General features: G+C 38.7%; 1 protein-coding gene across 4 annotated transcripts in view; it reads left to right on the forward strand.

Moving 5' to 3' along the window:
- Positions 1 to 5,265: 5,265 nt before the first annotated feature.
- ATAD2B (ATPase family AAA domain containing 2B) overlaps positions 5,266 to 26,623 on the forward strand; it is a 125,933-nt gene continuing 104,575 nt past the window's right edge. The window contains exons 1-2 of one of the 4 annotated variants that reach the window (XR_008426992.1): positions 5,266 to 5,975; positions 22,425 to 22,579. Coding sequence is in view for 3 of the 4 variants with exons in the window: in XM_053925560.1 (XP_053781535.1) it covers positions 5,766 to 5,975; positions 22,425 to 22,579 (365 nt within the window). In the remaining variant the exon portion in view is untranslated. The remainder of the gene's footprint in view (positions 5,976 to 22,424; positions 22,580 to 26,623) is intronic. The other 3 variants (XM_053925560.1, XM_053925558.2, XM_053925559.1) reach the window with 3 other exon arrangements.

Consider the following 26,623-nt stretch of genomic DNA (forward strand, 5'->3'; position numbering starts at 1 on the left):
TTCTTATTCACCACTCCCGAAAATAGGCTGACTTCCCTGTAAAACATTCTCTGATCTGCAGGGTGATCACTGCCACCTCCACTGGTCCATCCCACTTTCCCACAGGCAGTTCTTTCTTTTGTTCCCTGCTCCCTGTAAAAGAAGTGCCCCACTGCCCTGGGAGACAGTTGCAGACCTTGTGCATGGTCAGAGAGTCCCCTATAGCAAGAGTCACCCTCCTACCACACCCTCCTATTGCAACAGCTCCTTTCTTTTTGGAATAATCTCTTACAATGAAGTCTCTCTTTACCTAAAGCTAGGTGTGTTTTTTGTTTTTGTGTGACAGTTGAGCATTTGCCCTGCGGTAATTGTCCTCCTACCTTACTTTAATGGAGTAATCTACCCGCCCCCCCCCACCCCCGCCGCGTTGCAGTAATGTTTTCAACTAAAGCCTCGTTTGTCTAAATCGGGATTTGTTTTTCACTTGACAGTTTTTAATGCCAGTATTCAAAATGAGATTGCCCCCCCCCCCTACCGACCCCTGCCTTGTCCACCCAGGTAAAGGCATCTCATGCATATTTTAAATTCATCTTTTGTTCAGTGATTGATTCTGGGATCCTGTGGGGAGTTCTAATTTCAAATCAGTGAAATCCTGTCTGTTGTAGCCTACACTAAGGAGTTATTAGAATGCTTTGATTCCTTTCAACAAGACTTTTCTTTGACCCTTATATGAGGCTTCTCTTTCTTACTTTCCTTCTTTCTTTTTCTTTCTTTTCTTTCTTTCTTTCATTTCTTTCTTTCTTCCCTTCCTGTCCTTTCCTTTCTTTCTTCTTTCTTTCTTCCCTCTCTCCTTCCCTCCCTCCCTTCATTACCTTCCTTTCTTCCTTTGTTTCTTTTTTGCCCCAGCACCTTTTGATAAAGAGAGGATTCTTCCCTTGTCAAAAATCGATTGATCATAGATGTATTAGTTCATTTCTAGAATAAAAATTTGGTTTCATTTATTTAAAGATCTATTCTTATGTCAGTATCATAATGTTTTGATTACTGTAGCTTTGTAGTAGGTGTTGAATTTAGGAAGTATGAGCCCTCCAACTTTCTTCTTCTTTTTCAAGATTGTTTTGGTTGTTCTGATAGAGTAGGTGGTTAGACAGATTGAGCAGAGCAGGAATCATAGGTCAAATATGGAATGTCACCAGGGAGGAAAGTCCCAGGCACCTAGCAATGAGAAAAACTGGAAAAACAAGTATTACAGGCTAGGACCTTATCCCCAGGGTGAGCTTTCAGCCCCTAGCATGCTGCTAGTCATGTGGTGTAGACCTCCTAAACTTTGATATCGCTGGTCATACACTTCAGACACGCTGACCTTCCATATTGGGATTCATGAGGTTTAGACCCCCTGACCTTTCATACTGCTAGTCGTGTGGTTTAAACCCCCTTAGAGGAGGAACAGGGTGGGGGCAGAGAATAGTCTCCTGTGAGTCTCATACAAACCCTTTCATGGCCACTCTCTTAAGTGTTAAGTCCTCAGGAGAAGCTGATGAATATTGTATTGACATCCTCCCCTTTGGAAAACATAAAATTCCTTACGACAAAGGGCCCAGTGGTTCCCCCTCCCTCTCTTTCTCTCATGTGGCAGCGCCTTTTCCTTCTCTTTTCTCAGGCACATTATCTTTTCTTTCTTTGTCCTGAGCTCCAAGGGACCTTTTTTGTCTCTGTAACTTATTTCCCGAGTCCACACAGCACAGCTGGCTCACTTTTTCTACCACGGTGACTTCTAAATAAATTTCTTATCCTGGAGTTCTTGGTTCTGAATTCTTTCTTAGCCAAACTCAAGGACTGAGGTCTAACTCCTGCATTAAAAAGTCCAGGTACTTTGCAATTAGGATCAGCACTTCCATTTCTGTCAAAGAACGCCATTGGGATTTTGATAGGAATTGCATTGAATCAATAGATCGATTTGAAGAATATTAACATCTTAACAATGTTAGGTTTTTCAATCCATGAACATGGATGTCTTTCTATTTACTTAGGTCTTCTTTCATTTCTTTCAGCCGTGTCTTTTAGTTGTCAGTGCCCAAGTCCTGTACCCCCCGATCCTAAGTATTTTATTCTTTTTGATGCTGTTTTAATAGGACTTGCTTTATTTCCTTTTTTAGATTTTTCATCATTAGAATATAGAAATACCACTATTGTTTATTTTCATACCCAGCATCCTTGCTGAATTTATTATTAGCTCTAATAATCATATGTTTTAAAATAGACTCTGTAGTATCGTGTACATATGAAGTCACACTATTGATGTAAGACATGTCCAAACCTGTAGAGAATTTGTGTGAGTTGATTTGAGCTAAACTGACAGTTGCCAGGAAGTAAGATCTCAAATGCTCTGCAGAATAGCAGGTTGCAGCTTCTTTTTTGTTAAAAAGAAAAGATTTTATTTATTTATTTTTTAGAGAGAGGGGAAAGGAGGGAGAAAGAGAGGGAGAGAAGCATGATGTGCAAGAGAATCAATGATTGATTGCCTCTCTCACAGCCTCAAACAGGGACCTGGCCCGCAAACCAGGTATGTGCCCTGACTGGGAATTGAACTGGCAATCTTTCAGTCCACAGGCTGGCACTCAATCCACTGAGCCACACTGGCCAGGGATCTTTTTTTGTAATTTAAAATTTTTATTTATTGATTTTGGAGAGAGAGAGAGTAGAAGGGAGAAAGGGAGGGAGGGAGGGAGGGAGGAAGAGAGAGAGATCAATTTGTTGTTCTACTCATTCATTCAGTCATTGGTTACTTCTTGTATGTGCCCTGACCAGGGATTGAACCAACAACCTCAGCATTTCAGGACAATGTTCTAACCACCTGAGATACCTGACCAGGACAAGTTGCAGCTTCTTTTAAGCATTTGAAGTTAAGGACGGAATTTAAGAAAGATTAGAGGAAGATAGGAGAAAGCAAGGCAAGTCAAGCTGTGGAAAACAAGCAACGCTTCCATGTCTTTTTCAAGCCTTCCTTTCCCGTGTGCATAATGCTTTCTTTCTCCATTTTGTGGTTCAAGATGCATCTCAGGAGTCATCACCTCTCAGAGGCTCTCCCCAACATCCCTGCTTATTCATTCTTTCTTTCTTTTTTTTAAAATATTTTAATTGATTGACTTTAGAGAGAGAGAGGAAGGGAGAAACATCAATTTGTTATTCTGCCTACCCACGCACTCAGTGGTTGATTGCTGTATGCACCCTGACTGGGGATCGAATTTGCAACCTTGACACATCAGGATGATGCCAACAATGCTCCAACCAACTGAGCCACACAGCTAGGGCCCATTCTTTCTTAAAACGTCATGTTGCAGCTTGCTGGTTCTTCGCGTGCCTCCTTCATTCCCTCCTTGTCTGTGGGCTTTTTGAGGGCCAGAACTATGTTGTTGTTGTTGTTTTTTTAAATCTCCCTATTTCCAGACCTGGCATAGTACTTAACACCCCTTGGGTTTAGAGTAAATATTTGTTGTTAATAAATGGTATAGGTTATAGTATCCGAACTCATAACCTGGCTTTCTTAACTTAGGATGAAAGCAAACAAACACAGAGACAAAACAAAGGAGGGAAGCACCCAAAGCCTTTTATGGTAATCTGCATACCATACACATCTTTAGGTACTTTTTAAAAAATAAAACATTTATAGAAATAAAAGTCAGAGAAAATATTTTTGAAAGAGTTGCTTCAGGACGATATCTCTTCCTTGGTAACTGCAGAAGATGGGCTTCTGAACTCTTCCTGATACCACAACTGCTGTCACAAAAATGAAGAATTAAAAAATAGGCCAGACTTTGGAGATTACAGCAGTGCAGTCAACACTGAGACAGGTCCCCAGACAAAAACCTTCTGCTTCAATGGGCCCTTATAGAGCATGTTCTTGGCTAAGGAGTTTTGAGGGAGGGTAAGGGAAAAGCTCATCATACTCATTATGAAGCATTCAGTGCCAGGAAAAGGCGGCCATGCCCCCTTCTACCTCCTGCTCATAAACTACAAGTAGGAATACTGGCTGTCCTGGGTAGGGCTCAGTGTACATTGTTGAACCTAGGGACCACCCAGTGTAGGACTGGGTGGCCAGCTGGTGCTGGTACTGAGCAGGGCCCACACTGACAGAAGTGAGGAGACTGGGCCTGACACAGACGGGGACCTGGTGCACCAGAATGCTGGGGTGGGTGGTACAGGCTGCAGCATGCCTTGAGGAGCCTCGGGATATTTCTATCATACTTAAAGCCAGCTTTTTTTTTTTTTTTCTTTTCCTGCTGGAAATGAAACTGTTCATTCTGTTCAGTGACCATAGTTAAGTGATGCAGAAAAAACCAGGTCTGTTGCCATTATGAGGTCTCCACATCCATGAGAGAACGATTTTGAGTGTGGTGTCTTGGGAAAGGTGTGGTATGCAAATTCGTGTAAGAGGGATTTGTCAGCTTTCCCGGAATCCACACTGTTCCCCAAACTGAAAAACTATGTCCATTCCCAGGGTCACTGGGAGCTTGGATGGCTGGAACGCTCTAACTCTGATGCAGCTTAGCTATCTTTTCAAGACTTTTCGCGAGTCTTCAATTTTTCTTAAGCGTCGCAAACAGGAAGAGCTTCTGCCCAACAAATAGTAGGTTTTCTATGGCTAACGTACAGAACATTTTTGAAATGAATATAATTCGTTTTACAGCAGAGCTTTTCATATAAATCGCGTGTCTTAATCTTTTCCTTTGAAAGTTAAATCACACATTTAAAAATTCTGTGTTCAGTTTTTGTATTCTTAATTCTTGCGCGGGCGGGGGCGGCAGTGATAAAGGAGGCTCTCAGTAGGAAGAATTCAGTCTTTGTGACTCCGCCTTACATCTGGCTAGGGTTATAGAAAACGATCCTGCCTTGCTTTGTTCAAAGACGCAGGGTTTTAGCATTTGTTCTTTTTCCAGCTTACTGTGTGCCGGATACCGCACAGATCTATTTTATCACACCTGTCACTTTCATTTTTACAGCCATGAAAAGTGTTACTCAAGTTCAGTGTCATGCCTTCGGTATCTCTGAGATTCCAAGTCAGGTCACTGCGACCTCGTCTTGTTGTAGACCAGGTCGGCCTCCATGCCCCGTTCCTGCTCCTTGCTGCGTCCGAGCCACCGGGGGTGATGGTGGGGATGCTGGGGTGCTTGGGCTCCCCAAGCTCAGTGAGAGAGCGCATCCCGTCCGCCTTCGGGTGTTCCCCATCCCCCTTCCTAGAGGGCCAGCCCGACCTGGAAACCATAGAGTTGACCGAGTCCAGAGCGCCCCATCCCGGGCCGCCGAGCTGACGTCCGCCGCTGGGCGGGGCCTACTGGAAGGGCGGGGGGAGAGGAGCGAGCAGCCGCCAAGGAAAAGGCTGGCTGGCCTCGCAGCGCCCCGCAGCGGCCACGGCCGGAAGCGGTCTTGTCGGCCCTGCGGCGCTGGAGCCCTGACGCACGGAGCTCAGGAGCGAGAACGGGAGAGAAAGGGGTAGAAATGGCGGCTCCGCTCGGCTCCCGCTGAGGAGGGCGAAGCCGGCGGTCGGTCTGAGTCGTCGGCCTGGCGCGTTGCGCCCGCCTCTCGTTACTTCCTCCTCACGCCGACTTCCCGTCCTCTGTCCTACTGTCGCCTGTCCTCGTCAGCGCTCCGCGGCGTCCGTGTGGGCTCGTCTCCCGGCCCGCCTCCACTGGCCCTGACTGCCCGGCCGCCCGGCCGGCCTTCCCCAGCTCTCCCGGGCGCGGCGGGCGCGGCGGGCGCGGGGCCGACCCCGTCCTCCCGGCTCGACCATGGTGAACACCCGGAAGAGTTCTCTGCGCCTTCTCGGGTCCAAGTCGCCTGGGCCTGGGCCTGGGGCCGGAGCGGAGCCAGGGACGACCGGAGGCAGCAGCCATTTCATCTCCTCTCGGACCCGCTCCTCCAAGACCCGCGCTGCCAGCTGCCCCGCCGCCAAGGCCGGGGGAAGTGGCGGCGCCGGCGTCGCTCTGGATGAGGCCCGGGTAAGAGCGCGGCGGCCTGAGTCCGGGGGCTGCGAGTGTCGGCCCGGCCGCCGGGGCTTTGTCTGGCCGCGCTGGGGCAGGAAGCGTCCAGTGGAAACCTCCGGGCGGCTGGGGACCGGGGCTTGCGGGCGCGGTGGAGGGTGGCACCCGGCTGGCTAGGGCCGCGACAGCTTCGCTGGCCCGCCTCTTTTGTGTAGAGAACAGCCCCGGAGTCCGGGGGAGAGGGCTCCGCGGCCGGGGGGTCCTCTCGGGGGCTTCGGGAAGGTCTGCGTCCCGTGCCCTTGTCCCGCCGTGGAGGAGAGCGCTGGGGGAGCGCGGGCTGCCCGGGCCGGGTCCCCGGGCCGGGGGCCGGAGAAGTGAAAGTTTGCTGCGGTGTCAAGCCCGTCCCGTGAGTGTGTCAGCTCCCGCAGGCTCCCAGCTCCACCTCGCTCCGCGGCTGCTCGGGGGTGGCTCTCGGGGGCGAGGCGGGGCGCGCAGAGCGCCGGCTGGCAGCCCGGCGGGGGTGCGGAGAAAAGTTTGCAGTTGCTCTGACACCAACTTTTGCAGCGAAATCGACGCCGTCCCCTCGGCGGGCGGGAGAGAGCAAACGCGGAGCTGCGGAGGGAGAGCCCGCCCGCCGAGGGGCCGGGCGGGGACCTCGGCGGGCTTTCGGGGCGCCCGCGGGGCAGGGCGAGCGCGCTCCGTCGCGGGGGGTCGTTCCGAACGGTGCGGTTTCATCGGCGGCTACATTGTGGTTACATAACACCATCATTGCCACATTGTCGCGAAATGACATTTGAAGAGGGCCGTTGATACAGTTTTACAAAGAAGTGATTGACACTGTAATACAGTGTAAAACGTTAAGTTAGCAATTTTGTTTTGTCACTTTTGAGGAATTGGTAGGTTTGTGTGATATGAGATTGGTTGAATTTAGAAAACAGAGTTTTATTTTTGTTTGGAAAGAGGCTAATGTACCAAGGGTAATTTGGCTGGAGATTACAATTCTTTTAAAACGCGCATTCTAATCCACACCATTTTGTTATTATGTGAGGAAAGCAATATTTTATTTTTTACAGGACTCTACAAGATTATGGTTTATGTGTGCTTTCTCTCTATCTCAGCGACATATTTTACGGTACTACTTTGAAGTGTATTTACTGTGTCTTTGAAAATGCATTTGACTTTTATTTTGCTAAAAACCTGGGGAGTATTTTCAAAATTATGTTAATAGACAGTTTGGGGGCTTACAGATCTTTTAGGTTGAAATAGAGCCAAATCTGAAAGTTGTGCAAACTGTTCAGAGTAATTATCCTGCAAATTAGGCTTTCTGTAGAAATTATTCCAAACATGTACAAGCTTATTGACTTTCTGAAGCTAACATATATTTTAAAGTGAAAGTTAATCTAAGAAAGGTCTGTCTTCTCCACTTACGGGCGGATAAGATATTTGGTGGACCAGCATTTAATTGTGCAGCGCGCTGTGCGTGACTCTGATCTATAGAGCGACCCGCCTGACGCCACCAGCTCGCCCGTCGCTGATCGGGTTGTGGTCCCGTTTCTGAGTTCACGGATATCGTGCTGTCCTGAGCCCCTGAGGAGTGAGGTGAGGTAATTTGTCAAGCAGCTGTTATGGAGACATTAAAAGGCAAGGAATCAATAATCTAATGTAGAAATGGACATTTGGTAGCTCTTAAATTGCTAGAAGAATGAAAGATATTAAAGCTCTTTCTAGAAGGATGCTAATGAAACTTTGTTTCGAGGATCCTTTTAAAATGTTTTGAAAGACCATAAATCACAGGCTAATGAAGATTTACTTTGAGATACTTGTTTTTCAGTTTTAAGCTTCATATTCTGGCTGCAGTAGACGATGGGATGATCTAATTGCTTTCTCTGAGAAGTTTAAGAAATTTAATACTCCTGTGTTGTGTGTGATTAGTCCTTTAGAAGAGGATGTTATAGTTCTGATTTTTAAAAGTTTATGGATTACATATTTATGAAGCAGGTTGTGGGTTTTTTTTTTGTTGTCTGTTGCCGAAGTGGATTGATTTGAGCCTGGTAAGCTCTTCCTCTCCAGTTAGTTTTGTGTTACAAGAATTCGGCATTCCTGGTTTACCGTTTCTGGTGTAGTACTCAGAGGCATCCTCTGTGTCTGTGGAGTCTTAGACATATGCTAGTGTCCGTAAAGACTTATTTGATGGGAAATGGGGTTGCTCGTGCTGTTTCTTCAGGAGACTTTATTTTTGTAGGAAGAGATGTGTCCCTGTATGAGATACATAATTGAGGAGGTTCCACTTTCTCTACTTTTGTCTTATGTTCTTCACTTTACAGCTGATGCTGATTTTTCCCCTCTTCTTTACCTTCTCTTACTTTCTGACTTTTTTTAGATTATTTCATCCACTGTACCTAGAGGTATTTCATTTGCTCTAAAAAGCCATAGGACCATGAGCTATGCCTGTAGTTTTGTCTTTTCCCCAAGTCTGTGTCGGATGGGGAAATAAACATATGATGCATTCTGTAGGTTACTGGAATGATTTTCTTGTGCCCACACTGTATAGATGTCAAGTTGACCTGTGTTTTGCAGTTAGTTGCAATTACTTCTGTATAGTGCTTGGCTTTTTTGTTTATTTAGCATATATAAAGTTTGACCTCTTTTAGGTCAGTTAATCTGACCTTCAGTAATTAGCATTTATTTGCCCCATGTCAGAGTCACTCTCAGCAAACAAACTGATACTATATCCACAGATGGGAAAACAGTCTTTGAAAAATACTTCAACTCTTTCATCCTTCTCTTAGGTCTGTTTGCTGTGCTTTCGGGTTGTCACTAGCTTTTTGTGCTTTTTGAGATGATCGTTGACTTTCTGAGTCCACATGTTAGTTGAGAGGATGAAAATATTTTGAGTAACTTTATGGTTAAGCTTGCTTCCTTTTAATTTTACTTAGAAAAATCTCTGGGTCCTTTAATATCACTCTACACTTTTTTTCCTTTCTTTTTAAATTAAATTAAATTTTTTCCATCGTCATTACTCCATCTTTTAACATTTAAATTAATTTAATTATTTCCATCATCCTCCCTACACCCTCTTTCACCTCCACCCAGCCCCTCCCCCTATACTTTTATCACCCTATGCTTATTCTTTTCCAGCACTTCTACATTTGCCAATATAACACAAGCAGAGTGGTCGAACTTGAGGCTCAAACATAGAAAAGCCTGAGAGAGGAATGTAATTATGTTTAAGATGAGTAGGGAAAAAGACAGGTTCCTCGGAGCAGAGCAAGTTTTTCCTTATATCAGATTCACATGGAGTAGCATGTAGGTGGTGTTGAGTGATGTGGTAAGCAGTGTCCCTGTCACAGTTTGGAACCATAGCAGCTGTGAAGCTCACAGGATTCTCTCTGATAGCCAAGTGAAAATGCAGCTTTAACAATTCAGTTACCGGCCATTTCTGTAGTCCAAATACTATGCAAACTTGCAGGTGTTTTTTTAAGTCGTGGATGAAACTTACAGTGCCTGTAGAGGTAAATTCCTAAATCATTCCCTGGCAGTCTTTTAAACCACCCTTTGATAGGTTAAAAAGGATGGTTAGCCTATCCTTTTTAATCTAACCTATCCTTGGTTGCATGTCTCCTAAATACATAATCATAGATAAACCAATAACCTCTGGAAACCAGCTAGACAGGTGGTAGGATTACAACTTGTTCTGAGAACTCAGGAACCCAACCAGTGCCAGCACCTGAATAGAGTGAGTGACCTGTCTCTTCAAGGATGCACTTCAGAAAAGTGCCGTGTTACTATAACTTGTACACTTGGCATTTCTTTTCAGACATACACAATTCACTGGACATCAAGTTTGACTTGTGTCCATTACCAGGTTGATTTCTCGATATTTGGACTTTTGGTTTTGTACTAGAAATGTTTTATTTCTGTTATGCCTATTTGCTGGGGGAGGATTTTCATGAAAAATGAGTCACTGAGTAAAAAGCATTTATTCCACAGGTGGCAAACACAAGGTCTGCAGGCTGAATCTGACCCTCCACCTTATTTTATCTGGCCCGGCACCTTGTTTCTACCTGGCAGCAGCGCTGAGCTCTCGCTTAACTGTTAAGGAGTAGTTATATTTATACAGTCCTAAAATTACATTCGGCCCTTTGAAGGCAACCACGAGGCTGATGTGGCCCCTGGTGAAAACGAGTTTGACGCCCTGATTTATCCACTGCAAAGTCAGGGGAAAAACCATACATAAAATGTGTTAAATTTATTTAAATAAGTATAAGCTAAAGATTTTTAGAGAGTTAAATATTGTATCAAACGATAGAAAAGACATCCATGTTAAAGTTAGTAGGCTGTAATTTGTGTTATGCTTTGGATATATGCTGTAAGATTACAAACTTAAGATGCTTTTGAACTGTAAGTATTTTGGTATTAGGTTTTTTTTTCATTTTTAGATTGTTATTGTAGTTTTTTCTGGAGGTAGGGTACATATATATGCTTTTGGTTAAAGTTTTTCTCCCCTAGATTCTTCTATTAGAGTAGGCCATTAGGTCCATGAGCACGGGCACTATCCTTTAATTTCACTCAACTGCTGTATTCCCAGGATTTGGTGCAGCATGTCACAGATAGAAGATGCTTAGTAAATGTCTGTTAAATGAATGAAGTAGCGTGTTAAGAAGCCAGTCAATTTTGTGAAAATCATGATGATTGGACTTTGAGAATAGAGGATAAATAAAACACAGTTTTCTACCTTCAGGACTGTAAGTATGCACAGTGGTATACATATGAGCAATTATTAAGAAGATAAATCAGTTCAAGGTTGAGAGTAAATGAATGATGTAGATGCTCAGCAGGTAAGAGTTCTAATCCTTTACTTGCTGAAAGTTTTTAGTGGAACTCTTTGATGTTCTTTAAAGGTAGAAATTGTCATGTTCATAGCTGCGTCCTGAGTGCCTACAATAGTGCCTGCCAGATATTGCTCCGTAAATATTTTTTGAATGAATAAATGGAAAGTATGCCTCATTTTAAATTATTTTTATTTTGACAGTCTTCACTTTATTTGTAGCATTTTGCCTGTCTGCCCATTTGGTAGTAGCCTAGTAAGAAAGAGAGGAGTAAACTAAGGTTTGTTTAGCATCTCATGCCAGGTATTTAATGCTGTCTCATTTAATCCCTGCAACAACCTTATAAGGCAGGTGGTGGTATTCTAATTTTACAGCTGAGGAAATTGAATTTCTGAAAAGATTAAGTGGCCAGTAGAAGGCCCAGTAGGTACTGGGTTGGTCAAAAAGTCTGTTTAGTTTTTTCCGTAAAAGACATGTTTTTCACTTTCACCAACAAGTTTATTGATTTGGGTATTTTGAGTATGTCAACTATCTCTCACTATTGGCTTCTATTGGGTAGAGGCCAGGGGTGCTGCTAAACACCTTCCAATGCATAGAAAGTCCCACAGGAAATAATTTTTTGGCCAAAATATCAATAGTACCAAGAAACTTTGCAAACCACTTTTGACTCAATCAGTCACAGCACCTTCTCCATACACTGCACAAATCTTTTCTGTGTGTGTTTCAGTTGCATTTTTACCTTTCTTGAAATAATAAAGCATAATTTGCCAAAAATGTTTCTTATTTTCTTAGATCCTCAATATTAAAATGGTTACACAAAAATTCACCAATTCTGGTGTTTTTTTTAATGCATACTAATATGACAGCTGTCACAATACAATTTAACAAAATTGTTTCGAATGAAGTTAAAGACAACTAAGCACTACTAAGTGAGCCATCATACAGAAAAAACTAAATGAACTTTTTGGCCAACCAATAATATCTAAATCTAGTTCTGGTTAAGTGGCCAGTAGAAGGCCAAGTAGTAGGAGTAATACTTAAATCTAGTTCTGTCTTCTCCACTAGCATTTCACTGTCTCATCTGTATTTATCACTACTCTTTGATGTTGTTCAATCAGTGATTTCCACAAATGTCTGAAAAATTGAAGAAGGCAACTGTCGTAGAGTCAGAAAGTACTGCACATGCTGTGTATAGAGAGATTTTTACTAGACTATCTGGAGTTGTGTCTAGGATTGCACTGGGACTGAAAGTGGGAACAGTAGCCTATGGGGATATGAAATACAGAACAGTGATTTTCAGTAATTGCTTGCTTCCTTATTTCAGGGGGTAGGTATAGGGAGAGGAGAAGGCATATTGTGAGATCATTCTGCAATATCTTTGCTTCCCATATTTTAAAAATGTCTTGGGGAAAAAATCCATATAAAGAGAGTAAGTGTGGGGCTTGTGGTCACCAATAGAGGTGTACTTGTGCTGCTGTCTTTCTCTCTGCTTGGCAATATTGATTTATCAGTGTGTACATTTTCTTTCATGCTCTGGGAATCTCTCTCTGGGGATAGATGCATGTTTTCCATTCAAGAAAAACGTTCATACTTTAAACTTTTTGAAAAGGCATTATATGGTATACATATGTATGAAGATACATACTAGTGAATTAAACATGATTAGCATTATTAGTGTGTGTCTGTATTTTATCATTAGGACCCAAATCAGGATCTCTGAAGCAGGGGTGCTTCAGACACTCATAAAATATGTTTTCTAAATTTTCTAGACAGGCACTTGGGAGGTAATGAAGCCTAACTTTTGGTGGTGAGTCTTGCTTTTTCCTTTGTTCTTGTATTCAATCAATAAATGTTTATTAGGCAGGTAGAACATTAAAATGTAAGTGCCATGTGGGCAAGCGTTTTTGTCTCTTTGGTTCACTGTTATAGGGCTGGCATGTTGCAGATGTCAAGGAGGCACCATTCATACTGTAGTCTATGTGAATGGTATAGAATGTGTACTTGTTGTATGTTATGTGGTGCAGTTAATATCCTCCTTGGTTTGGGACAAACCAAGTGTCCCTTGGGGCCTTGATTTGGGAATTTCTTTGAAATACCCCAGAGTGGAGTAGAGTACATGTACTTAAAATAAATATTACCACTAGATTTGGTGCTCTAAGTCTCCACTTCTAGGAGTACTGTATACAGGTTCCTATATCCCCACACACCTCCAAATATTTGGATTATTTTTTACCCTTTTAATTGCTTTTCTTTGATTACTAATGAATATGAGCAACTCTTTGTGGCATTTTTTAATATCTTCATTTCTGAAATGCTTATTAATATTTTGCCCATTTTTCTATTTTCTACAGGATTTGCTGTATATATTTTTTTATTTTCCAAGATTATTATATATTACAGATCAGGGACTTCTAACCTTTTTCCCCTTCAAATAGTAAGGAATACTATTTACATTGTGACCCTGTACACACATGTAGTTTTACCTTTTTTTAGGTCTTTGATTTTTCTTATTGATTCTACTAGACAACCTATCCTTTTGTAGGGACACTCTACAGTACACCAAATTCCCACCCTGGCTGGTGAGGCTCAGTGGATTGAGTGCTGGCCTGCGAACCAAAGGGTTGCCAGTTTGATTCCCAGTTGGGGCACACGCCTGGGTTGTGGGCCATATCCCCAGTAGGAGGCATGTGAGAGGCAACCACATATTGGTATTTCTCTCCCTCTCTTTCTTCCTCCCTTCCTCTCTCTCTCAAAACAAAAAAAATAAATCTTTAATAATACACCAAATTCCCATGTATGTTCTGTTCTGACCTCTCTATTCTTTTTTGTTGGTCTGTTTATTTTTGTGGCAATACCATACTATTCCTATGACTGTGTTTTGAGATATGTCTTAATTCCTAAAAGGCAAGTTCCTCTTTATTTTTCAAAGTTGACTTAGATATTCAAGGATCTTTATATTTTTCATGTACATTTCCAATTAAGATTATAGAGCTCCTCAAAAGGTCCAATTAGAATTTGGATTGGGAATATACTTGAATTCCTAGATTAATTTGCAGGGAATTGACACCTTCATAATAAGTTGTCCAAGAGTAAGCCATGTCTCTCACATAACATAATTTGTGCATTTCTCTTGAGGAATTTGGTGCTTTCTTTGTGACCTAATGTCAGTTTTGGTAAATGTTCTTTGTGTGCTTGAGAAAAATGTGTATTTTCTCTTAGATGTAGAAAAATATAAATAAATGATAGAAAACAATAAGAGATGGAAAAGGTAATATGAATTTGATTACTCAGATTAATCTTCTGTTTTGTCCCATACCAAGATTCTAACTATTTTTTTTATTGTTCAAAATCTCCTGGTGTGTGTGTGTGTGTGTGTGTGTACTTTTAATTTTAGAATAGTTTCTGATTTCCTTCTTGCTTTAATCTTGGTTACATTGGTTATCTAGAAGTATATTGCTTACTTTTCCAAACAGTTGGGCATTTACTTTCTAATTACCCTTTTTGTTATTTACTTGTAGTTTAATACCACTGTGTTCAGAGAACATAGTTCATATGATTTTTTATCATTTATATTTGTGATCCTGTTTATGATTAGTTTTGGTAAATGTTCCTTGTATCCTTTTTGTTGTTGTTGTTGATTGCTCCTAAAACCTAAACTTCTGTTTTTTAAAAAGATGTAACTCTTACATGTTTTTTTAAAATTATGTTCCCTGTAACCACATACATTTAAAACATGCTCTTGTAATGTTTTACTTCCCTTTCTGCCCTATATTGTCTAAAATTTGATGTTTTTTAAAAATGGATATAAGTGCTTTGCCTTTTTTTTTCCTTTGGGTTTTTTTCCAGTAACAGTAAGTTTTACTAAGGTACCAGTTTGATTATCTTATTATATGGAAAAATATTTTATTTTTATTTAAAAATTATGAAATAAATATTTCAACAATATGGAAGTTCATAGAAAAAAATAAAGGACCTTCCTCTGCTCCCCTAATTCCTCCAGCTTGTTCTTCCTAGGGAGAAACATTGTTAAAGCTGGTGTGCATCTTTCCAGACTATTGCACACATATGTGTGGGTTATTTATATGTGTGTATTTCTGACAGAAGTGGAATCATACCCTACCTACTATTTATGATAATTAATTTTTCTAAGTTAACTGTGTTATGTACATTCTTAAATACCCATTCTTCTTGATGGCTGTCTAGTATTTCGTATAATTGTATCATCCACTTATTTAACTGTTCCTTCCCTATTGTCACACAGTTAAGTTGCCTCCATGTTTGTTTGTTTGTTTGTTTATTTATTTACATCCTCACCTGAGTTTAGAGAGAGGAAGGAAGAGATAGGGAAACACTGATTGGAGAGAGAAACAGTCATGTGAAAGAGAAGCATCGAATAGTTCCTCCTGTTTGTGCTGGGACCAGGGAACAAACCTGCCACCCATGTGTGCCCTGATTGGCAATCGAAACCACAGCGTTTTGGTGGCAGGATAATGCTTGAACCAGCTGAGCCACACTGGCCAGTGCATCTCCATGCTTTTAGTGTTATAAGCAATGTTGCAGGAGATAACCTTTCTCCTTTAGGCGAAGTATTATCGGGTCAAAGATAAATGTGTTTTAAATTTTATCAGTTTTGTCAAGTTGTCCTATAAACAGCCTAAATCAGTATGCACTCCATTCCCCAATACTGTGAGAACACTGTTAAGTTTTTATAGCTTTTACTGGTTGATTTAAGTAGTTAGGCTTTAACTTCCTTGAAGGATAGATACTGTCTTGTCAAGTATCTTTAGTATCTAACACAGTAATTGGTGCTTTATAAATTTTCTTCATGGAAGGAATGAATCACTAAAGATAATTAATAAATTTATGAAGTTCTATTAACCCTACAAAGCCAAACAAGTATCCTTATTTGAGACTGTATAACTCATACTACCTCAGCTGCTTCTTCTAACAGTTTTATGAGGTAAGTAGTTGAATTACAGCAGCATTGCTGTAGCATCAATAGAAGACTGGTTCTGTCCAGCATTTAGGTCTGTAGCATTTTCCAGTACCCACATTGTTTCTTTGTCATTTTAACTATGTAATATTTTCATGTTAAAACAATTACCAGGAAGGGAAATGCATTTTAAATTATAATAGACTATTTTAATCTTTTTACAATGCTTCAGCTTATTTCTATGCATTTTTTTCCCTTTCCATATTTTTTCATGATGATTTTTCAGAAATGTTAAATAGTAAACCAATATTCTTGCGGTATTTGGAAGAAATTTAGGATAGTGTGTGTCCTTGAGTTTTAGGACTTTGCAGCATAATATTGGCCCTAAATGAATACGGAGCAGTGAGAGTTTTGTCTTCTGCAGTCATGGTAACTGCTGCCTCTGTGCTTTCGTTTTACAAATGAAAGAAAAAGAAATTGACTGTGCTTCTAAGCTTTCTCATGAAAATAGGAGTACTTATTTTTAAAAAGGTGGGGAAAAAGTGTGCCTTATAAAGGAAACTGGAAAACATTGATTGCGCCCTTATACTTTCTGATCTAACTTGGGGGATAATGTTCCTCATTCCCTTTTTCTTGTCTCTTCAAGGATCTTTTTTACATCGGTTATCTTACTCTTTAAATTTTCATTTTATTTTGTTCTCTTCTGTGATTCTTTTTCTTCTCTTTAGAATAAACCAGGTCATCTTATCTTTTCCAAAAAGGAAGTCCTTCCCTGACTTCTTTGACTTTATGACCTCCTTAGACCATTTATTGTCTTCTTTCTTGTTTAATTTTGAGACTTCTTATGAGTAACTCTGTAGTCATCACCTGCACTTTCTCACCTAAGTACTGTAGCATTTTGCAGAAATCACCCTACTAGAAGTTACAATGACTAACTCATGTAGTAAATTACCATTCCACAGGCTTATCAGCTTTCCTCCTGTTTGGTCTTTTTGGAGCGAACTTCCATTCCCCCTCTTTTAAGTGAGACACTGTTTTTCTCTAGTTTACATGAATTCCCTTCTGCTCATCCCTTTAATGTAGGCATTTTTTAAGATTTTGACTTCTGTCCATTTTTTTTCATTCTTTATATTACCTATGGTTGTTTTACTACCATTTCATATCTATATCTAGTCCTCACCTCATTCTAATGCAGAGCTGCATTTCCTACAGCCTGATAGACGTCTCCCTGGATTTCTGGCTAGAATGCTAAGTCTGACTGACTTTCTTTTTTAAATAATTAAAAATATTTTTCAATTACAGCTGACATACATTATTTTTGTTTCAGGTGTACACCCCAGTGATTAGATATTACATAACTTGGTGATCACCTTGATAACTCTCGCACCCATCTTACACCATACATAGTCATTACAATATTATTGACTATATTCTCTATACTGTACTTTATATCTCCATGACTATTGCATAACTGTCAATTTGTGCTTCTTAATCCCTTCACCTTTTTAACCCATTCCCCTAACCCCTCTCCCTTCTGCTAGTTGTCAAAATGTTCTCTGTATCTATGAGTCTGTTTCTGTTCTGGTAAGCCTAACTTTCAAAATCAGAATTCAGTGTAACACTTCTCCCTTAAACATCTGTCCCCTGCCCTCCTCCAACACATTAAAAAACAACTACTTTTTACACCTGCCCTGTTGTCTTAATTTGAATACTTATTTCACTAATATCTTAATTGTTGTGCTTTCAGGGATCAATTCTTATTTTCTACTTTCACAATTCTAGATGAAGCCATCATCAAGTCTTGAATTAATTTAGTGGTCTGCTAATTTTCTTGTTTCCTTGAATTTTTCATTTTTAATGCTATACTTGGATATATTCTTTTTGTCTTCACATTAAAGTCCAGGTTCTGGACTTCTGACAAATTCTTATCTGGGCATGAAGCCTCCCCTGAAAATCAAAGCAGCATAAAATCTGTGCTTCATTATTCTCAAGGTCTTTTGCCTAATTTTATATGATTTGTGGCAGAATTGTGGTCAGTATTTGTGGTAGCTGATCAGACGAGGAAAAAATGATTTTTGCAAATTGGGAAAGTTAACTATTTTAGAAGATTAGAGTTTAGAGAAAAAAGTCATTTAGGTTGAATGACTTTATCTTTTCTGAATCATGTTCCTCTGACCATTCTATGTGCTCCATCATTATGTTGTTACAAAATAAAGTCCACTTCATTTATGATATCTTCCTTCCTCTCTATTAGCAGTTCTTATTTTTATTTTTTGGTTTTAGAGAATTGTATACTTCTATTATAGTACTTACTACATATCATCATTGTGACTGTTTGTCAACTCAGTAGATTGTATATTGAGTTCAGGTAGGTCTTAATCTATTTTACCATTTCCCATGTGCCTCATGTATACACTAGGTTCTCAATAAATGTTTGTTAAATGAAATCATTCCCTTAGTTTGAGGTGCCTTTCCTACTTACAGATTGTAATGACTCTGGCATAGATTGCTAAATGACTGTGAGTAGATTGCATAATCTCTCTTAAACTTTTTGGCCTGAAACTGGTAACGCCTTTCCTTAAAGGGTTAGGTTATAATTAACTAGTAAAATTCTTTGAAGATGAAAAACTTAAGGTTGAACCCATGATTATCCTATTAAAGGTAAACTGTTAGTATCAGGTTTGTAGGTAAAAGCTTTCCCAAAGCTTGAAGTTAATAAAATGGTGCTGAAGTAATCATTTTGCACATATTTACATCTTGCTCATTTACTTTACCTAAACTCTAGATTTCTCTAGGGAAGGGTCTTTTTTGTAATGATGTTTATTCTGACATTTCTGTCACAGAAGCAAGTAAAGATTGAAACCCGTCCATGAAAGAAGTACTGTAGCTTAGTGCAGCAGTATGATGTGCTTCTCGTTATACTTAAAACTGCATTATGTGCCAGAGGTCCTCAAACGTTCGTGTACTAGGACTCATTTGGGAGGCCCTTGTTAAAGATACCTCACCTCCAGAGATTCTAGTTTAACAGGTTATGTGTCTTTAATGAGAAATCCAGGTGATTTCTGATTCAGGTGGTATGTGGACAACTTTTTGAGAGATGCTCTGAATGGAACTGAAAACCAGAGATTATGAGAATCTGACCAATAAACATACAACCTCACTTAAATAGTTAAAGTTATAGTTATAATAACTCAAATTATTTCAAAAATGACTAAGCTTCAAATATTTTATTATTTTTCATTAATTCAGTAAGTACATAAGTACATAGTAGTTATTCCCCAAGTTTGTGTGTAAAATTTCATTACCTACAGATGCTTTGTGGAAAAAGAGAGCTTGATCAAATGTTTGTGAAATGTTCTATACTGTCTTCCATACTTAGAGATTTACACTGCATATTAACATATTAAAAACTCTTAGAAGTCTTGCAGCTAAAAACCTTGGATCATTGTTTCCCAAACTTACTTGACCATTAGCCTTTCTTTATTTCCCCTAGTAATTCCTATTAGTAATTTATTGGACAAACTTTGGGAAATCTTGCCTTTTTTTTTTTTTGCTTGTGCGGAATTAAAAAGAAATAGGGTAATTTTTTTTAAAGAAAATTAAAGAACCTAAAATCTTGCTAGAATTTCAAGACTTGGAACCAATTAAAGATGATAAATATGTAATGCTAGATTGAATATAATTGTCCAAATGTATTCTAAAGTTGCAGCTAGTAGAGGGGAAAGGTCAATTAAGTTAGATTCTTCAGGTAAGATTTCAGGGTAGAGATGGGTCTTAAAGAATGAGTGGTGGGGTTTGATTAGAAGGAATAATGCTGGTTTGGGCTATCTAAATTGGTAAGGTAGTTTTATAGGTATCAGTTTCTGTGTTCACAAATGTACCTTAGCTTAGAACACATGACATTGCTTCCTCAAGGAGTACTTGTTGAATATGTTATGTAATAATGCTTTTCAAACTCTAATGTGCATTAGAATCACCTGGGCATTTTGTCAAACATGGTGTCTGATTCGGGTGGAGCACATTTGGAGTGACAAGTGTAGTCTGTTGAGGATAGTTTGAAAGTAGCTAACCAGTTTTTCTTGGGAACTTAAACCAATAAGTTGTGTATGTTACACAACTAACATTTATTATTCTTAATTATTAGACTTTGAACTCTGCTGTTTGAACTTCTAATTGTGTTTCCCTTTGTGCCTTTTAGTATGAGTGTGGTCTTGTTATTTTAAAAGTAGCACATGGTAAATTGTATTAAATCACAAAATTAGTATTTTTTTGAAAAATTTTTTGGTGAGTGAATTGATTCTATAGGCTGTACTTGGATACCTTTAAACATATATTTTAAGATTTTTTTTATGTTTGCTAGTGGCTATATTTTGACTAGTTATTTGTGTAATTTCTTAAAAGAGATTTGTAGTATGAAAGGAGACCAACTTCAAATATTGCTTTTAAAAAAGATTTTATTTATTTATTGTTAAGAGAGAGGGGAATGGAGGGAGGAAGAGAAGGAGAGAAGCATCCATGTGTGATAGAAACATTGACCTGTTGCCTCTCACACACACCCAACTGGGGACCTGGCCCGCAACCCAGGCTTGTGCCTTGGGTTCAAACGTTGACCTTTCGGTTCACAGGCCAACGCTCAGTCCACTGAGCCACACCAGCCAGGGCTCAAACATCTTTATATGGTAGCATATTGAAAATGATCATATAGTCCTTTGAAATACTGATCTAAGTGTCTTGATAAAGTGTTAGCATATGAATTAAATTATCTTTAAACAAAAGGTCCTTCCCTCCCAGTATCCAAGGAATTGCACGGTGAAGAGGAGAGCTGCGGTGCAGAGACAGTGACTGTCCTGTAGTCTGAGGACGTGCAGCTGGGCAGGCAGTGATGGAAGTGTGATGGGTTGAGGTCTCTGAGAGATTGGTTAGCTTAAAAAATTAATTGGAAGAATACATACAAAAATAAAGAACTGTACTGAAGATGATGGAGACCAGGTTTCTTGCTGAAGAAGGGCTTACCAACAGAAAAGGGAAAGTTTAGAAAGAAACAATGTGTGGAATAAGAATTAGAAGCATTGTGTACACACATTTAATTTTTTATTTAGGCACAGATTAAGAGATAGATATAGGGGTATGTGTGTGTATATATATTTTATATATTTCCTACTTCTCTTTGCTAAGAGGACTTAATAGCAGTGAAACCCCTAGTTGCTAAGATCTTGGTTTCTAATTACCATCTAATTACCAGGGCTCCTTGAAGAAATAGCTAATTCTAGGATCAGAGAGGGAAAGTAGAAGATGAGCTTAGAGATTTCTTTTGTTCCATAAAGTAAGGAAATATTCAAAATGATGCGAATGTGTCAAAAGGATACAGGAACCACTTTGAAAGGGCTCCCAATGGCCAAATGTTTTATAATTTGAGCAATAAAATAGAGTAATGGATTATAACCCACAGAATAAAATAAGGCTCCACAAGTGCCTATTGATATAAATAAATGAGTAAATGAATTGGACAAAGGGGGGAGAGGAAAGCTGTTTAAAGTAGAATGCCAACTAAAAAATGTAGAAGGGATGATGGGATTAGGTAATCATCATAATAATGGTATTGGATGAAGGCAAGAGTAGTCAATGAATGCTAAGGCTGATGGGTGGAGGTTTGATAAAGAACAGGATATTGCTGATATCAGAATAATTCCACATAATGTTATCAAATACAAAGGGAAAAGTAGACTTTACAGTGGAGAAACTTGGCCGACAACAACTTGACTAGGTAATCAAGGTGATAATGATGGGTAGGTGTAATATGTACAGTAACATTTCTGTATATTCTTTCCAAGAATGTGTGACTTGAATCTGGTTCTGAGGAGCATCAAACAGACCTGGAATGAAGGTCATTCTGGAGAATGAAAGGCTTTGTACTCTTTAAAAAAAAAAAAGATTTTACTTATTAATTTTTAGAGAGGAGGGTAGGAAGGGAGAAAGAGAAACATTGATGTGAGAAACATCAATTGGTTGCCTCTCATATGCACCCCAACTGGGGACTGAACCTGCAACCCAAGCATGTGCCTCTACAGGGAATTGAACCAGTGACTCCTTCCTTTGCAGTAAGTTGTCCAACCAACTGAGCCAAACCAGCGGGAGTTCTCTGTACTCTTTTCAATCAAGGTCATGAAAGATGAGGAAAGACTAAAGAACTGTTCCAGATCGAAGGAGACAGAGGAGATCCTGTAACTACATACAATTTAAGTGTTCCTGGATAGGGTCCTGAACCACAAAGGAAAGGCATTGTTGGGACAATTGATAAAATTTTCATGTGTCTGTGGATTGACTCTGTTAAATCAATGTTAATTTCCTGATTGGGATGGTTGTATGATGGTAATGTAGTAAAGTGTCTTTGTTTTGGGATGTAGACAGAGGAGTATTTAGGAGAAGAATGTGGAATCATGTCATAAAAAGATATATACACACCTTTGCTGCAAGCTGAAACTATTTTATTTTTTTTGAAACTATTTAAAAACACAAACAAGACTAAACATACTTTTCTAACATTTGTTTCTGTATTTATAGATTATTACATTTTACTACACTTGTAGACTGATTCATACAATAGATATTTATTGGTTGAATAAATATTGTTGCTTTATTCAAGAATTTAATAATTCTATGTGTTTTAATAGGAATAATAAATACCTTTTGAACTTTGTCTTTCAGAAATCTGAGGTTGATGGGAGTTTAAGTGATAGCCACGTGTCTCCTCCAGCCAAACGCACTTTGAAACAACCTGACTCTGTTTGCAAAGACAAATCAAAATCACGAACTACTACTAGTCAGCGAGAGGAATGGAACTTATCGACTGGACAGGCCAGGTGAGAAGTGAGAACTCACTGATTGTTCTTTCATGAATTGTTTGTGATTCAGGGCTGAGTGAATGCTAATTTTCTTAAATTGTAAAGCTGCTAGTATCTAGAAATACTTATAAATTGCTTTAAATTTACCGTATAATTTTATTTTCTCTAAATGTGCTATAACATATATTTGTTTTATAAGAAAAACATAGTGTGTAATAGAAACCTGTTACTAAAACAATACAGATTTTGATAGGTCTTAAATATGCATACATGTGTATAGTCCTGAAAATTTAAGTAAGAACATGTGGTTAGAATTATTTTTTTATTTGAAAATAGCTAAAATGCCCCCTTTCTAAAATTATTAAATATCCCACTTGTATTGACATACTAAAATATAATAAAACCTAAATTAAATTTTTAAAGAAATCTTTTCATTTTTATCTCCTGTTTTCAACTCAAATTTGCTTGTGTCTGATTTAATATGTAGCAGGAAAACTTAGTTTTACTTACCTAAGTAAATGGTAATAATTTAATGTAGAGAGGATAAGCACACACACAGAAAAGATTGAAACTCTGAACTCAGAATCTTCTGCTTCCCTTTTCTCCAAAGTCTGTGATAGAGAAGTGGTTATAACAAGCCAACTGCAAAGGAAAGTAAAAGGGAAATTCTTTGGTTTCCTTTCTCCTTGAAGTATTTAAAAATATTTTGATTTTATGTATATATATATTTATATATTTTAATGAAAAAAGTTATTGGGGATATATAAACTTGGACAAGTAGTTTATATTTACTAGTCTCCCTAAAGAGTCTGTACCTATTTCAGTATGGTCCAGAAAAGGTACCACTTCATTTAAAATTTTTTTCTTTCTTTTTTTAAAACATTAAACATTTTTATTTTCAGTTATAATCGACATTCAATATTATATTAGTTTCAGGAGTACAGCATAGTCATATTTTAAAGTTTTTATTTTGCATTGTCTGGGAGCTAAGTAGAAAAATACAGGAGTGATAGTCTGTTGATTTTTTTACTCCTTTCTCATACTCATATGTGAGATGAAACTGATGCAGATCACTATAATGATATTCTCAAGATGAGTGCTGCCCTTTAATTACACTTCTAGACTTTATTTCCCTGTTATAATCTGTCTCTGGTATTTATTTGGTGAGTGTGAATCAGGCTTCTTTTTCTAGATAAATGTTTCTAAAAACTGTTCTTTCAGTGTTAAAGTTTGACTTTTAACTGTAAGATAATTTTAATAGTTTAATTCAAGTCTGAGGGTGTAATACACTAGATTTCCCCATCTCATCCACTCACACAGCTTTTATATAAATTGATGTCTTTCATAGACCTCAAAAATTTTGGGGGAAAGAAACATAGGTTTGCTTCCTCTTAGGTATTTTAGAGGTGATACTTTAAAAAGTACTAAATATATTTAGAATAAAAAGCTTAAATAATGTGTGCTAACAAAATTTACTGTTTCTGTTTTGGCAGAAGAATAATATTTAGCATTTCACATTTTATTTTTTCAAAAGAATTTATTTACTTTCAGGGAGAGGGTAAGGGAGGGAAAAAGACAGGGAGAGAAACATGGATGTGTGAGAGAAACATCGATCAGTTGTCTCTCGCGTGCTTCTCTAACTGCGGACCAGACCTGCAACCCAGGCATATGCCCTGACCAGGAATTGAACCTGCAACCTCTCAGTTTGCAGGCTGTTACTCAATCCACTGCGCTACACCAGCTAGGGCTAGCAGTTCACGTTTCAAAAAGTTTTTTGAGTTAAACTTTCATCTAGGAATGTAAGTGCTATACTTAGAATCTTTTGGTGTTTTGTATGATGTGAAATGTCATTGGACCTATTAGGTACAACAGAATTGAATTTTAAGCAAAACTTGTACTTAAATATATTTTAGATTTTGAGATAGCATAAATACAAACATCAGGATTTATTTGAAGGCTTCCGGTTGTTTTTATGTTATGAACCTGAGAATCCTGATTTCTTTATTTTGTAGTCTAAGTTCTTATGAATGTTGAAGGTAAATTATTAAATTTCTTTTTTTTGAAGATTTTATTTCTTTTTAGAGAGAGGAGAAGGGAGGGAGAAAGAGATGTGAGAGAGAAACATTGATTGGTTGCCTCTCCTACATGCCCCGACCAGAGACTGAACCTGTAACCTGTTCAGTAATTCTGTCCAGGTCAGAATGTACCCTGACCTGGAATCAAACTGGTGACCTTTTCTTAGTGGAACAACACCCAACCAACCAATTCTTACAAATGTTTATTTGGAGAAAAAATGAATGTAGATAAGAATTAGTATTAGCTATGAATAAAAATGATTCCTAAAGGACTTTGTAAAGACTGATAAATTCTTTAAAGAAATTAGTGTTGATTGGTAAAAATGACTTCTCTATTTAGAGAGAGGTAAGTGATGAAGAGAGAGGTAAAAGTGGAACTAGACTTTCTAAGTTATCATAAAAAATTTGCAATAGAGTTTTCTTTTTGGGAGAAGTCTGGACTTACATATTTGAGGACCAAGTTCATCAATGTAATTATAATGATTGATTTTGTTTGGTCAAAGTATTTACTCTACATTCTTCATCTTATGTGTAGAAATGCACAAATATACATGCTAACCTAGATAGATGTTGGTGCTTACAAATATTTTGAGTACAGAATCCCATTTTACAGACTTTTGGCAGCTGGCATTTATTTAGCCAGTATACATTTATTTAGCTTGGATGCTGTATGTGTGCTGTTGTTGTTGGCAACCTGGGGGACAAAATTAAATCTTTGAACCCTGGCTGGTGTGGTTCAGTGGGTTGAGTGCTGGCCTGTGAACCAAAAGATCACTGATTCAGTTCCTGGTCAGGGCACATGCCTGGGTTGCAGGCCAAGTCCCTAGTTGGGGGTGTGCAAAAGGCAACCAATCCCTTACACATCGAAGTTTCTCTCCCTTCCTTTCTCCCTCCCTTCCCCCTGTGTAAACAATAAATAAAATCTTTAAAAATCTTTGATACGATAATATGTAAACTTAAATGTATTGTGTGAAAAACTTTTGTGGTCAGATGATGACAGAGTAGTGAGGTTAGGCAAAATGTAACCGGCTGCCTATGTTAGACTGCTGAGGCATGTTGGAATTGAAGGGTGATAGGGCTTAAGGTCTTCCAAACTGAGGCTTTTGCTGAATTGATTTTAAAACCCTCTAAATCATTACATGCCTTAGGTTCATTTGGGAAAGGGAGAATAAGTAATGACTTTTAATCTGGTATTGCATTGGTAGTTGCTACAGATAATTAGTGGTATAGAAAACTCTAATATAATAATTGTCTAGTACAAAGTGATAGTGTCTCCATTTTAAAAATTTAGGAAACAGATATAGGGAGATATTTCACACTGAACTCTCCTTTTTGAAATAAACAGGGGAGACTTTATAATCATGAAGGATTTATTGGAGGATTCATTTAAGCAGTGAACCCACCTGGTTACATTTGGGAACATTGATTCAAGAGACTTTTAAGCCCTGGCCTGGTCGCTCAGTTGGTTGAAGTGTCATCCCGTACACCAAAAGTTTGCAGGTTCAATTCCTGGTCAGGGCACAGCTGGTCAATGTTTCTCTTTCACATTGGTATTTCTCTCTCCCTCTCTTTAAAAATCAATAAACATGTCCTCAGGTAAGGATTAAAAGAAAAAATAAAGAGACTTATTACACACATAGTGTTGTATAGGCAGGCCAACCCTTAAAATCTCAGTATTTTTATATATACAGTATTTAATATTATCTGTATTTAAAAGCATTTCTCTTTTTCATAAGATAAGTGATAATGGTAAAATGCTGACAATGATCTGTGATTGAAAGATAATTAGATTGAAGAACATGAGTCCCCCCACCCCCAGAAGACGTCCCTCTTTTAATTATTTAACAAATAATTAAAAGCCAAGTAAGCACTGTCTTCTTCAGAGGGACAAAACGCTTATGTGCTTTTTCCCCAGTGATGGTGCTATTGTTCAGAAAAGTTTTAAATTGCTTTTGTAGAAATACATTAGGGTTAGCACCTTATTCTT

Source organism: Desmodus rotundus, chromosome 5, assembly GCF_022682495.2.
Source record: "Desmodus rotundus isolate HL8 chromosome 5, HLdesRot8A.1, whole genome shotgun sequence".
In the NCBI taxonomy this organism is placed as follows: domain Eukaryota; kingdom Metazoa; phylum Chordata; class Mammalia; order Chiroptera; family Phyllostomidae; genus Desmodus; species Desmodus rotundus.